Source organism: Acyrthosiphon pisum, chromosome A3, assembly GCF_005508785.2.
Source record: "Acyrthosiphon pisum isolate AL4f chromosome A3, pea_aphid_22Mar2018_4r6ur, whole genome shotgun sequence".
Classification (NCBI taxonomy): domain Eukaryota; kingdom Metazoa; phylum Arthropoda; class Insecta; order Hemiptera; family Aphididae; genus Acyrthosiphon; species Acyrthosiphon pisum.
This window is the reverse complement of record NC_042496.1, coordinates 38,853,764-38,868,410: the sequence shown is the minus strand read 5'-3', so window position 1 is coordinate 38,868,410 and position 14,647 is coordinate 38,853,764. Positions and strand designations below refer to the sequence as shown.

At 29.9% G+C, this 14,647-nt stretch overlaps 1 protein-coding gene across 1 annotated transcript in view; it reads right to left on the bottom strand.

The window, feature by feature from the left end:
- The window catches only part of LOC100168170 (protein O-mannosyl-transferase TMTC2), a 96,771-nt gene that overhangs the window by 43,196 nt on the left and 38,928 nt on the right, over positions 1-14,647 (bottom strand). Inside the window, exons 5-6 of the mRNA XM_001944301.5 lie at positions 12,092-12,743; positions 9,231-9,345 (exon numbers count right to left, since the gene is read on the bottom strand). Coding sequence (XP_001944336.1) covers positions 9,231-9,345; positions 12,092-12,743 — 767 coding nt within the window. The remainder of the gene's footprint in view (positions 1-9,230; positions 9,346-12,091; positions 12,744-14,647) is intronic.

The following is a 14,647-nucleotide window of genomic DNA, read 5'->3' as shown; positions in this document are numbered from 1 at the left end:
ACTATGTAACGCGTGTGTTAGATGAAAACAGAAAATCACGGTATCGAATCCCCTTAACGTCACAAATATGATGTAGACAAGTAATATATTATATTTCACTAAAAAACATGTTAATCGCTAGTATAATGCGATAAAAAACTAGAAAAGTTTTAATTTGTTTTTAAGTTAGGAAAAATCAATTTTTTTCAATTTTGTATAGGTACTGGTTGAAAATTCATAAATTTTAGATTCTGAGTGGAACGATGAATGTATTGATTTTACAATGATTTGTGTTTTTTTTTTTATTTTTTTTTTTAAATTTTTTTTTGTGTCTGTGTAAACGATAAGTAGTCGAAATAATGCTTCGATTTTCAACTTCAGTATCTTGTTCGATTGGAAAGTGAATATCGTTGGTGCATTGGGGAGGTCAAAATTTAAAATTCCCAGTAATTTTCAAAAGCGCCAAGAAAAACCAAAGAAAAATTAAGAAAAAACGGGAATTTTTACGCAAAATCGATTTTTCACAAAATTGAATTTGGTTTTTGGTGTAACTTTAAAAAAAATGACCGTAGATACATGAAATTTTCACTGGTTGTTTATATTTCCATTTTCTACACATGCTACAATTTTCAAAATATTTTGATTTGTATTGAGCTGTTTACGGACAATTTCAGTTTCCAATTTAATTAGTTTTTTTTTCTATGAATGTCAATAAAACTTTATTTGTTGAGTAAAAATACTTGAAAATTTAATACAAGGCTCCTACTATATTGTTACAATGAGATTTGAAAAATATTAAAAATCCTTAGTCACAGTTTTTTTTTATTAGCATTTAAAGTTCAAAAATTGACAAAATATGTAAAAATCACGAAAATTAGCAAATTATTTAGAGTTAAAAATTCGTGAAAATTTTTCTTTTTAGAACTAAGATTTTAAAATGTAATATAAGATTCCTTATCGGATAATCCATCTTTACCAAAAAAAAAATGTCTATAAGAAACTCAAATTAAATTTTTATGAGCGTTTGAAATTCAAATTTTTACAACATTGGATATTCACTCGATTTTTGATGTAGCGATTTCCTTATTTTGTTGTAATTCAAAAACGAATAACTGTAGATACATAAAAATTTCACTGAATGTTTATATTAGCATTTTCTATATACGATTTTTAAAATGATTTGACTCTTTTTGAGCTGTGTACAGACATTGTAAGTTTTAAATTTTTTTAGTTTTTTTTTCTATAAATATTAATAAATTTTTATCTGTTGGGCCAAAAAGTGTAAAAATTTAATACAAAGCTCCTAATATATTGTTCCAATATCACTTGAAAAATATTAAAAATACATATGCACAATTTTTTTTTATAAGCATTTGAAGTCAAAATGTTGACAGAATTTATCAAATTTAAAATTGAATAATTATTTTGTAGTTAAAAATTTATAAAATGTTCAACTTTTATATCTAAGGATTGAAAATTTAAAACAAGATTTCACGTAAATATTCAATTCTGTTGCCAAAAATTCTAAGAAATACATAAGCACAGTTTATTTTTATAGTCATTTTAAGTTCATATTTGGACGAAATTACATATTAAAAAACCTGGAATAAATATTTTATTTATTTTGTTGTGATTGTAATGATTGTATAATATTATTTGTGGGTACTTGAAACTTCTAAAGTATACTATTATATATCTATGATAGTACCACGGTTTGTTGTTGATGTATAACGCGTTACTTGATGGATATTGTGATATGATTAATTTGGAATTTATTATTAATATCTATTATAGGTCAATTTTTTTTTAATACTATAGATAAGTATACCTACCTATAATAGGTATGTCTAATACCTAGACTGACAAACCGTCTCCGCTCAGAATCGTTTTTCTTATACAGTGACATTATATCATTGAATTCAAATTTAATACTATCCATTTACAGTGACCCACTTGTAACCTATTGTACAGCAGAGCGACATCCACTTACCCACCTTTTTATAGTTTAAAATCAAATTTAAAGAATAGTTAAAGGAGATAGAAGTAATTTGAAAAAGTGGAATAATCTTTATCTAGTAAACATCATAACGAATTCTAATCAGTTTTATATATTTCTAGTCGAATCTATATTTTTATCAGTGCACAAGCAAAAGCCAATAGGTCTGTATTGGTTGAAGAGATAAAGTATCTATTAGTTTATAAAAAAATGTGTTTTCTAACACAATAGATTAACTAGCATTCTGTGTATTTTATACTTGATATATGTATTTATAATACAATAGTTTGAAAGAGTACAGAAATAGTACTTCAAATGGGTTATGTTTTTGTACATGTATGAGAAAAAAAAATTTAATAATTGAATTCCTATACGAAAAATGTATGCAATGTACCGCGGTATTATTATAATAATATATACAATACCATCTTAAAGTTGTTGTATTTAAATTACTCAGCGCTCGATGCCGTGAACAAAGTACAATAATATTATAATTATTGGTTATTGATATTAAATGTTATATTCAAATTATATTATATATTCAGACAATATAGAAATTATAAACTGTCTGAACTACAATCGTCCAAATAAAATTACCATTAAAATATAATATAAATATTATTGTGTATACAGTATACACCAGGGGTCGGCACTGGGCGGCTCTCAGAGGGTATGTAACTGAACCGCCAAAAATATTACTTTTTTAACGCTGGCTTTCCGCATATAATAGAAATTTGATTTATTTTTATAATGTATTTAAAATGACGTTTTAATTTTTAAATGAATAAAATATATCGTTCAACATTAATTAATCTCCATTCTCCATCTTGAAAACACTCTGCGTATTATTTGTTCCTCAAGAGCAGGTATCAAATTTAAAAAAACTGGCTAACATTATACGTATGTCCTGTTATATTAAACTAACCAACACGTCACTGTATTTTTAACACAAAGATAAATACATTAATTATTAACTAGATGCTATTTAAGTTTTTTTCTGGCCCTTGAAGTTTTTTTTTTCAAATTATCTGGACCACCATACAATTTAATTACTGATACCTGGTATACACAATATATCATATAGTACATTTTTATGTACACATTAAATATACAATAAGTACGATTGTCGTGCATATTTGTCGATAAGTACGGTACCTAGTCATATTCGCCGTCGACGTAATCGAAAACTCGGTGACCTGTATGCCTGTAGGGGCTATGACGCATATCGGAATGCGAAATCGTATATTGCGCCATCATAGTCTTTAAGTCGAACGAAATGCGTTTTGTGGTGGGGAAGTTTCGCTATTGCGAGATCAAAGGAAATAACAATATATTGTCGCGCGGGATGCGTTACGTCGATGATAAACGGCATTGTTGCCGGATTTAAAAATTTTATTATTTAAACAACGACGTGATTGTTTTAAGTAAGACATACGACCCGAGTCGTTCGGAGATCGCTAACTATAATTATACGTTTCAGACATTTTTTTGTTTGTTCATAATATTTAATACGATCTCATTGGGGGAAAAATATGGTCGAATATTATTCTCTTTATTATGACATGTTAATATAGTTAATTAGTTTTATACTTTTTATAAGTACTATAATAGGCTTAATTAGTACCTTAAATTTGTATTTCTGGTATATAATATTATCTTTTACTAAAACGTTGATGTGCAATGTGCATGTTAAATAAGTCAATTATAGTTTCAATAAATTGTATTCATAAGCACTTATCATGTATCGATGAGTTGATGGTTATCGAAAGTTATAAGTATAAGGAGCAAAGTATGATCATTGATTACCTACTACAGTGGCGGGGTGAATTACAGTCCTCATCCATAATTGTTATTTAAACTGTAAATTATGTTATAAATAATATTATTATGAATTCCATAACGACCATCAATATTTTCCAAGGTTATTTTAATAATAGGGGTTGTCATTCAAATAAAACATAAATTATAAGAAAACCATTTAGAAATATATAATGACTGTAATAAAATGAGTATAAACGACTTTTCAGTATTTCAACGACTGTCCGCAAATAGCTGATTGCACGTTAAAAAAACCTCCACTTTATATTATTATGTATTTTATTTTATCCTATATATGTGAAAGCGTCTCCTCAGTAATTTAATAATTCCAATCGTCTGCAGCAGTAACAGCTCACCATTCCATCACCACCCCATAATGTGTATGTTACGAATTTAAGACTATATAACATTATAATATATGTATTTCAGCCGCGCACTGTTTCGTATCCTACGCTATTATATTTCCTTCTCACTAAAAAAGAATCCCCGCGAAGGATCGAATCAGACAAAGCGACGAAACGGGCGGGGATAAAATTGTTCCATTTATCGTGTGCCCACGGGGAGGGGAAAAAGAAGTTTCCACCGATAATCCGAAAATGTACAAAGTATAATACATAACAGATTTATCACTCCTGCAGCATATTGTACATACATATATATAATGTATATATATATATTAAGGGAGTGCGCGCTCGCTCGCTCGCTTATTTATACCGTGAAGTTTGGTCGCCAATTCGGTTTCAAGTCAGCGGCGGCGGCCGATTTGTCCTTAATTTTATTACGCTTTCTTTTTATATGCGCTCGCGCCAAACTGATGGCGAGCGGGTGGCGCAGGGACGTTATTGCCTGGTGACATCTGCACCATCGGTCCAAACTGTCGGCCGTAAACGATTCCTTTTCACATATTGCTTTCTCGATCACTACACACACACACACACACACACACACATACACACATATATATATATATATGTATTATAAAGTCGTATATATATACTGTTGGGCGCAGGAACTATAGTACTAAGCAGAGGCGGTGGCATTTGTTACGAATCGCTGAAATTTATATCTGTGGTTATAGATTTCTGTCGATATTTTATATCCAATACGCTGCGATGGCCGCTGCGAGAACAAGCCCATACACATCAGTGCAGGTCTCAAATAATTCTCGGGACAAAAGTTCTTAGATTTTAAATAGGTATTATGACTTATTTAGGTACAAAGCGATATTAATAATACACGCATGTCGGTATTGCTAAATCCGTTTCCAATGATCGGTGTTTGAAGCTGCGTGATTCATATTGACGCTTTGCCCGTTTTCACAGTTTTAGAGAAATATAATGTAAAGGCAGACAAAAGGGAATGGAGAAATAGAGAAGAGATAGAGATAGAGTGAGTCAGAGATAGAGAGAGAGTCAGAGATCGAGAGAGTAGAACGCGTTGACCCAACGACACTATATTATTACATACACAGCCATTGTGTGTGCGCGCTCGCGAACGAAATCCGTTTCGGAGTTTAATACTCTGCGAACCATAGTGGAAAGCGATTTGAAGAACTAACGCGAATATTGGCTTTTCGAAACGCAGTTCAAGTGCGAAATTGGCGATTTTCCGACCGCATGCAGACGAATCGCGCCGTCCGTACAATGGGTCCTTTGATCCACGTGGCAACCGCGTTGACCACATTGTTTGAGTTTTTGGAATAATCAAAAATATAAGGCCTCGATAAATAAGGAAAGTAGTTTAAAAATATCATAAATAGGATACATAGTATAAATTGTACAATATTTGTGTATACAAGAAGATTCGACAAATATTATGCTTTCTTTTAATAATGAATTTATTAAAATTCTGATTAATGGCATTTTTAAGTAAGAACCAAATTTTAAAATTCTCAAATTTTTTTATAAAATTTAAGAATTGTTATGTGGCAAAATAAAATATTTTCAAAACGAGAACCACTCTATTTTTATGGTAAATTGTTAACAAGATAATTTTTTTAAAAATGTTGATTTAGATTATAGGTATTGAAATTGAAATTCGAACAAGTAGGTAAACTTTAAGTACTGAGGATAATAGTCTATAATTATAGGTTTAGAAGATATGAGGACTATGATAATTTTAAAATTATGCTAATTTATATAAATTTATTAAAATGTTATAGTTTCTAAAAATAGTTCGAGTATAACACAAAGTAGCCTAGATATTACATTTGTTTTATATTTTATGTAATTATTGTGTAAATCAGATATTACTGGTAAAACTTTTCTCATACTCCTTTAAAAAAAAAAAGGACTTAGAAGCCCCAATAAATATACTATTTACTTACAAATTATAAATTAAATAAATGTATAATTAAAGAATAAATGTAGGCCGTAGGGCATGCTCGATGAATCACTCTGCTTATTGAAATCACGCTAACTAGATAAGTTGTAATATCTTTAACAACTTATTTAAAATATTTTGATATTAAAAATATATCTTACATACAGTAATGTCAAAAGAAAAATAATAAAACTTGAACATAATAATTATAATAATAAAAAAAAGAATACTATATACACATATGAAAATAACATGCACTATGAAAGTTACAACCCATATCAAAATAATAATAGGTACAATGCATAAGATTCTAAACTTTGAAATGTAGGTAGCTAAATAAATTGAATTCGTGAACCGATTATAAAATAGTTGTACTTTTATTTCTCAATAATATGTTATTTAAGTTTTCTTTATTCGGTTATTGCTTACATATTTTTTTGTCAATCATAAGATAATATGGCTGATAATATAATGTATTGATTATATTGGCCACTATACATATTTTATTTTTGTACAAAAATGAAAAAATTATTTATTATATAATACGTTAACCGAAAATAACAGACGAATCGATATTGATCAAACACCAAGTAAATAATTAGTTTTCGGATTAAATCAATTGGGTGACATAATATAATATTAGATAATACGATTAGGTACGTATTAGATAATATATTATAAAAGATACGTACACTTACTTATCTATGTAATCGAGAAAAATGTGTCGGAAAAAAATAAAATAAAAACTATAGAAACAATATTCAGTGTCTTTATTGTTGTAATAGCAATCATATCCAATGAAATAAAGAACAATAGGTAGTATTAATAATTTATATTAAAATGTTTTTAACTAATTGGTTATTGAAAAATGCAGTAATAAAAATGTTGTTTATTAATTTGTCTTATATTGCGATAGTGCAATATTATTGTAGCGTGCGGTTCTGTCAGTGATTAGGTTTATGGTGAAATGGTTTAATTAACTCAAGACAATTTCCACCAGTTGAAATAATTATAATTGTTTATTAAATAAAAACGCAAGTTAAAAGTGTAATCGTAGGTGCAAGTCGTGCCACGAAGGTACAAGGTTATAAATGGTGATCTCGTTCGTCATTTCCTAGACCAGATTACTATGGAAGTACTACAATTTGGCAAACGGCCTTTTTGTCGTTTTCGTAAGTTTGAAAAGTTAGATAGTAATTTGCATTAGATAGTGGTACGAACATACGTATTTATTTTATTTCAAAAAAATAACGTTTCAATGCTAACCTGATAAACATTATAACAATTAGTAACAACTATCAATATTATAGGTTTTCTAAAATTTTCATTTATTTAACGATTATTAATTGTATGATTTTATTTTTTAACATATTACTCAGGCCTGCCCCAGACGACGATTTTGATTTTTACTCATCTTCCTGTGTTCACAATGGAAACTTAAAATTAGTCTTAAATTTGTTAAATATTAGTACCCAAAATTCCAGAGACTTTTCAAACTGATCAATACTTTAATTCACTATAGGCGTACATAGTTTGCATACTATGGTAAGTGTTTAGTATACAGTCTTTGAATTATTGTATATATTTTAAAATATATAATTATTAGTCTATACTTTATAGTTATTATTACTTATTAATTATTAATACTTTATAATTAATTCGATATTTATTTTAAGCATACTTAATGGGATATGAATTTCATAATAAACAATAAGCAATATGCCTTTATGTTATATTTTAATAATCAATTTAATATCATTAAATATTATTAAAAATATTACACTTATTTTGTATGATGACGGAGTTTTAAATATTTATGAAAAATCTAAATATGTAAAAATTAGGTGAGGTAAGCAAATTTTAATATAGGTAACATAAAAACTAATAAAATATGTCAATTAAAACGTTATATATATTTCTATTCATGATTATATTTTATTTAAAAAATGTATTCAATAAATATATTAATATTACATAGGATGAAAAACGTATTGAACACAAGTTATTGGTTTCAGAGAAAAATTCTTTAGAAGATATTTTGCATCATCCTCAATAAAGAAAGTTATTCTAAGAATTCTCTGTGAAAGATATACTATCATCTTAAATTTTTGTATTAAAATAAGACCAACTAACAAAGGAATTTTTTTAAAGTTTGGATCAATAATTTTTTCCTGCTATTAATTAAATAATTGTTTAAATACGTTTATAATTTATGCTTTCTATAAAAATACTTTCAAAGGGACGGCATTGAAATTTAAAAATAATATTGTATAAATATTTTCAATATATTATTATAGTTAAGTGTATGGAAAAAATGTGTGTATTTTTATACAGCAGGATTTAAATTTTGTTAAAAATAAAAGAATTGGGTTGAAAGTAACCAAGACAAATCACACGAAAACGTGATCGTTTCACTTGTAATGTTCTAGACCACATGTCATTCTATACCACTAAACTACAAAACAATGTGGTTTTTATTGCATTTTTTTTTATACTCTTGAGTTTCATTATGTGAGTAACATGACGTTTCATTCTTTTTAGATAAAATGAAAAAAAAGAAAAGAAAAAATATATATCGCGCTCGTTCACCAAAAGTAGGCGTATAAAAGCCATCAACTTTCGGACAGCCATAAGCTTCTTGGGTGTGTTATTAAATTGTTTTTTCCTAGCGTATCTCAATTTATTGTTTTGTTCCGTAGACGAAAAGGAGATGAGGAACAATAAGAAATGATATTTTTTTACGGTCTTCAATAAGGACTGTGATTGTTATACGGCACATTTGGCACAAACTCACCCCTCCGATAAATAACGGAACATATTTTACGAGTGAAACAAGGCAACGGAATATATACAAAATACGAAGTAAAAAATTGTTTTATTTTACTCTGACAGGTATGCGGTAAACGATATTATTTATAGAGTTTCGAAAATAGTATTAACCTTAGCAGTTTCTTGAAAAAAAAAACAAATAAATAATACTTTCCCATATAAACAATAATAATAATAATAATAATAATCATGGTCCGCGCGCAATTGTGTGATTATATTATAAGGACAAATAGGTGGCAGGTGTAGAGGTTATGTAGTATAAAATTAGAAAAATATCGTTACTCACAGGTTGTAATGTACGTCAGCCATGTTGGGCCGGTGTTTGAGTGCGGATCGGTATGCCATTTCTGCTTCGTTTGTTCTGCCTTGAGAGCTGAGTATCGAACCGAGATTGCCATAGGCTAAAATTTAATCAAGATTCGAGATGAGAATTAGAGTGAAAGAGAGATAGAGAGAGACAGAGAGTGAAAGAGAAAGAGAAGGAGAAATAGTGACGGTGAAAAAGAAGGGAAAAGAACGGAAACGATCAGTGGAGCCTATTCCGTTTGATTGAATTAAATCAGGCGCGCGCTGCTAGGTCGAAGAGCTGTAGCCAATGGATTGATAGGTATATGGTTTCTCAGTCTGGAAGACTGAAAGTGGAAAGGGGTGCGAAATTAAAAACACTAAGAAGTTTATTAGACGGCGTACATATACAGTGTTCATCCAACAGAACGTATTTTTTCCCGGGGTACTTACATTGTAAAAACTAAAAAACGGCGTAACGGGAGGTATTTATATATATATATATATATAATGTGTATAGGTATATGTATAATATGTATACAATATACATATAATACATGTAAAATATTGTCTAGTTGTCTTACAGTGGGATAGCACACGGTAATATCTCAAAACGTATCCCTACGTATAATACGTAATGTTTTTCGTCTGACAGTGATCATAAATACCATAAACCGCATGGACTTATTTTTCAAACAAACGTATATATAGATAATACATAATACTATTATTGTACGTAAAACCGGGTTTTACAATTTTATATTATATTATATTCTCTTGACCAGTCTTATAAAGTTATTGAGTAAAAGTATTCAAATAAAGTATTATAATACTTTATAAGTATACCTACCTATAATATTATGTCCTATACTCAAATACGTATTTTAAATACTTTTTCGAAGTGTCTTTATATTTAAAATTTAATTTTTTTTCTAATTTCGTATACCTTCTTAATATTTTTGTTAAAAAATTTAAAAAAAATGAATTCATATTTATGTTCATATAAGTCATATAGTACAATCAATATAAAATAATAAAACATTTCCAGAAGGTTTATTATCATAGACACATATTGTTTCAAATTTACAGCTGATTATCTTTACGGAGGCACATAATATCCTCCATTAAAAAGTAGACACTAGGTAGTATACTAATTAGTAATTACTATAGTCCATCGATTTTATTGTACAATTAAAAATAATTTTAAAGAGAAAAACATTAATTCTAGAATGCTATATATTCTCTAAACGTTCTTTGTCACGATTTAAATATTTTTTTTTGTGTGTGACTTAAACATAATCGAAGTTTAGTAAAAGAAAAACGGATGGTTAATTTATAGTTACACAATATGCAAACCATCCATATTAAATATACCATGCTAAATAAAAGTAAAAAATAAAAGAAACCTGAGTATTCGAATACGTATATCAAATAATTTTAAAAAATTATCTTTTATAAGACTGCTCTAGACAATGCATACGAGAATTTAGTCAATATATGTACTTAATGAATATGGTTATATTATTATTATTAAACTTTCTGTTGAGAACGTATTGTGGGATGTATACAGCTGAAACAGCGATTAAACAATAATAACATGCTATCAGACTGTTTTTGTTTTCACACCGAAAACCTAAAAAGCGTACGTACGCTATACGATCAACGTTCAAGGGTTTTCTATAGAGATAATCTACGTTATTATAATACTTGTTAGTTGGAACGGAGAACAAGTCGTAAGTACAATTTAAGATAAAGAATTTCGGGAAGAAAACTATTTAAATGAGTTTTTGAAAAGTGTACATTACTTACTGTGTATATTTTATATTGTTTTAGTAGGAAATATATAATTTTATGACGCACTGTATTGTGTATTATGAATTTGAATACGCTTAATAGCTAATTGCAAGTTCTAGAAAACCTATGGTTTTTCGTTGAATAACTTTTCTTTGAGTTGCGTAAAATTACAAATATATAATATCTAAATTATGGTAGGTACGTGTTTTCTCAAAATTTGCGCATTAATTAAAACACATCTGTACATATAATGCACATATATATTATATTAGGTATATGAAAACTATATATTGTATAGTATCACACAGTATCAGATGACTTTATAGTTATTATGTCGACTGGATGGATTAAATACGGTTCTGTTGTAATATCGAAAGTTGTATAGTTTCAGCTTTTAAGTCCTCTGGAAATATGTCATTAAACTTTTGGAAAAAAATAATACCTAATCCGAACGTTCAATTCGATTGCAACGAGGTGAAATGCGCGTTATCTAAATAAAAATATATATCACCAGACCGCGACAGAAATAGGAGTTTGATGAAAAAAAATGTTTACAATTATACGACTTAATATATTAGGTACAGTTTTATATTGTTGTTACCTGCAGCAGGCACAATACAGATTTCGAAACCTTTGAGACGAAAATTCTATACCAGCTATATTATATGGATAGGTAAAAGACGGTATGTGAACGGTTTATGGCTATTTGGACTTGTATCGATAATAAAACACAGGAGGGTTATTATTCAAAATGAATCATCCTTTCCGCTTGGCACCTGGCTCACTAGGTCATGTTCCTGGCATCTTATGCCATGGGGTTATTTATTTTGGGACACGTTAAAGGTACGTACCACCACTAAAAAATTAACGGAGTCAATGAAAAGAATTCAAGTGCCTTTAAATAAATTTGAAATATTTCTCTTTCAATTAGGTAGGCACAACGTGTCGCATATTATATTACTCTAAACCTAAAATCTAGAAATTTAAAAGCGATTGAAATCGAATGAACCATTTTGAATAACCATTTTTATAGTTGAACTTGAAAACTATTCGAAAAGGTGCACTCACATTTTGGCGGGTTGACTTGGATGCCAGACCGGTAGAGGGACTCTTCGTCGTGCCAGTCGCGGTTCCTGAGAACGGTTCGCAGACCGTAGATGGCCACCGTCACGGCGTACAGGGCGTACACGATGGCCGACCGGCGTCCACTGGTGGCCTTGGCGAGCGCAGCGGCCGAACAGCCGACCAGTAAGCAGTAGCCGACGCTTGGTATGTATAGCACGCGCTCGGCCACCACGAAACCGACGTAGAACAGGGCGTTGGACGCGGGCACGTACGAGGCGACGGACACGGCGGCGGCCACGGCCACGGCAGTCCGTTTTCGCCGGACGGAAGCGCGGGCGACGGCCGCCAGAGCAGCGTAGAACAGCACAGTGGCCACGTTTCGCGGGTCGGCCGCCGACTCTATCCGGGGCACTGCGTCCATTGACCAATCGTAGCTGAGCACTTGTGGCCACACTAGCAGCCGGGCGCTGACCACGGGCAGGTACAAGAACGTCAGCGCCCTGACAGTCGGATCCGGGTGCTTGGCAGCAGGGTTGTCTGACGCCGCGAACGACGGCACCGCGCCCGACATGACGCACAGTCGACAGGCCACCATCACCGCGGTGCTGGTAACCAGAACTTTCAGTGTTCTCTTGTAGTCCTGGTCCGCAGTTACCTGCAACAATCCAATGAGAAAAAACGCGTTATGATAGTGTTGTATGAAAAAAAATATGATAATATTCAGATAGGATACGATCAAGTACCTAATGGTAAGTCTAAGTAAGTTAGGTATGAATAGAAAATAATATTATACAGACTAATACCTATTTTTTTGAAATACAAAAATAAATATTATTACAGCTTTTTTAAAGTATTTTATAATAGGTAAAAAATTAAAAACATTATTTCTACGGAATTTTCCGTTTATACATCTAGCTTTTTAGATATTATATGATAATATACCCACATAATATACAAAATTAGATTAATTAATTAATTAATTAAATTATACCATATATTATGATGATACTCTCTGTAATGATTACAGTGATATCAGACATTTTAAACATTTTTATCAACGTGCTATCTATAACATTTCGTATCACTTTTTTTTAATGAGTACCTATGACTATTTATTTATGCATGTCATTATAGTCTTACACTATTATAATTATTATCACGGTAATTGATTTGGTATTTATTCGAAATACCACAATCATTACAAGCTAGTAGACTAATCGGTAATAAACAATATTACAAAATACAAAATACATAATATGCTTATATTTAACACCATCCCTATTGCAGTTTTGTACCGCGTATAATATATTTATAAATGGAATTTATTTATCGCAATAACTACGCATATATTAATATATTTAAATAACGTGTCATCATATAAATATGAATTAACAGAATTCCACAATATTTCAATAACGAGTCAATTAAGTTTGCATTGTAGCGTGTACAATATTATTAACTCAATCGTTTCACTAAAAACCGTTTAAAATGGGAAAACAATAAAACTAAAACGTTCAATGCCATAAATCATAATAATATAAACCTAAATATACACATAGGTGTGCCATACGCGTAGGTGGTAGGTAATAATATACCATTATACATATAACTGTCATTTTTAACATAGAGCTCCTATTATCATACCATTTAAATATTGCACGTGTCGATATGTTTATCCAATAACTATAGAAATATAATTTTATTTCAATGAATAAATGATTATTATTATTAAATATACAATATCATTCAATTTGTCCTTAATATATTATAATGTCTTACAAACAGTAAGTTATAATTTAAAAATATTTTACGTTTGGCGCTTAAGAGCAACTTAATATAACGCGATATTATTGAAAGGAAATGAAAACATGTGGGAAATGAAAGTAAAAATTTAAATTACCTAGGTAGGTGTATATATGTATATATATATATGCAATATGTGTGACTTTTTATATAAAAAAGGCTTTCAACAATATTATAAAATATTTCAAAGCATTTGTCGACGATAGCGAATGAATAGTTATCGTTTTAAAAGGTTGACACATTTCGGAACGTGAAGCAGAAAATATTTAGTAGCGAGACATTGAAATTAAAGATGTTTTAATTAAGATAAAATCTTAGTACCTGTATATAACCGGGCTACCATCTAGCTATAATACCCATGGATAGAACGAAATGTGTTTGTATCTTGTTTTGAACTATTGTTCTCAAAACTTTGTAAATTCTCCATATATATAGTTGAAAGAATGACACACACACACACACACACACACTTACAAAATGTATTTAGACAAACTATTGCACGGGCGAATAAATCATTTAATAAAGGTTCGTCGAACATCAATAGAGTAAGTTGTGTCAATGGGAGGGGGAGTTAAACTTTATATCAAGTTGTAGTGCCAGTGCGTAGCAAGAAAGCTAAACAGGTATAGAGAAGATTTAGTAATGCACATATTGTTCCTTATATTTATACAAAAAAAAACACTCTCGTGGTGACAAGCGATATAAATTTGAGATCACACAATATTATAAGTCTATATTCATTTATTATACATAATA